Below are 943 nucleotides of genomic sequence, written 5' to 3' on the forward strand. Positions count from 1 at the left end.
GGAAAGAGAGAGAGCTGTACCTCTTTTAACAGCGTTGTGGGAAAACGACTGGGAGTTAAAAGGGGAAATTTCAGGGGAAAATACAGTGGCTACTCCCTGGATGGGTCCCCCCCCCACACACAGCACAATCCAGGCAGGACTAACAGGAGGGTGGAGCAGGGCAGAGACCCCACAGTCCTGCCAAAATCCTTGCAGAGGAAGGAACCTTGCAGCTGATCAGCCACAGAGCAGCCGAAAGGCAGGGGAGATAAAGGAGGATGTTCTGTGGGATCAGCAGCTGGGGTGAAATCCCTGTCTTTGGACTGAGCACATCCCAGCCCAGGGTTACCCTGAGCGACCCACTCCCCACGTACGACCACCCCTAACTAAGATGTGTGACTGAAATCACTGCATCTCCACCTAAAAGTAAACTAGACAGTACAAAAGTGAGTTAGGAGCAGGGAAAAGTTTGGGAAGACTCCATCGTAATCTGTGGGATCAGCTGAACCTACTGTCTCTTCCCCACAGAGTGAGGACTGTGCACTATGTGAGCTTTACTAGGAATCAGAGCTTGTTATTATTGCTTTGATTAGACTGCTTTGGACATGCTGTCACGGGCATCCCCCCAGCCTTAACCCGACACAATTTATTACAAGGTGTGTAACTGTGCTCACTGTTCCTGCCAGCTGACACACTCCCCAGACGCTGAGCAGAAAGGGTTTCTGCCTTTCTCCCGTGCCTGCAGGGCAGGACTCACCATGGCGTTCTTCTTCCTCTCCTGCCTCCTCAGCCTCCTGCTCTCCCGCCGCCTGTCCTTCCTCCGCGCCTCCTCCTCCTCCTGCTGCTGCTGCTGCTGCTCCCCGCGGTGCGCCGCGAACCCGTTCACGTCCTGGTTCTCGTACTCCTTCTTCCTCCTCCTGCTCCGGGCTGCCCGCGGCGGCTCCGGCTCCGCGCCCGGCGCCAG

At 56.1% G+C, this 943-nt stretch overlaps 1 protein-coding gene across 1 annotated transcript in view; it reads right to left on the minus strand.

Moving 5' to 3' along the window:
• The window catches only part of ZCCHC9 (zinc finger CCHC-type containing 9), a gene marked incomplete at its 5' end in the record, with an annotated part of 5,349 nt that extends 4,406 nt beyond the window's left edge, over positions 1-943 (minus strand). Inside the window, one exon of the mRNA XM_031061920.1 lies at positions 737-943. Coding sequence (XP_030917780.1) covers positions 737-943 — 207 coding nt within the window. The remainder of the gene's footprint in view (positions 1-736) is intronic.

The sequence above is a fragment of the Geospiza fortis genome, unplaced genomic scaffold, assembly GCF_000277835.1.
Source record: "Geospiza fortis unplaced genomic scaffold, GeoFor_1.0 scaffold43, whole genome shotgun sequence".
In the NCBI taxonomy this organism is placed as follows: Eukaryota; Metazoa; Chordata; class Aves; order Passeriformes; family Thraupidae; genus Geospiza; species Geospiza fortis.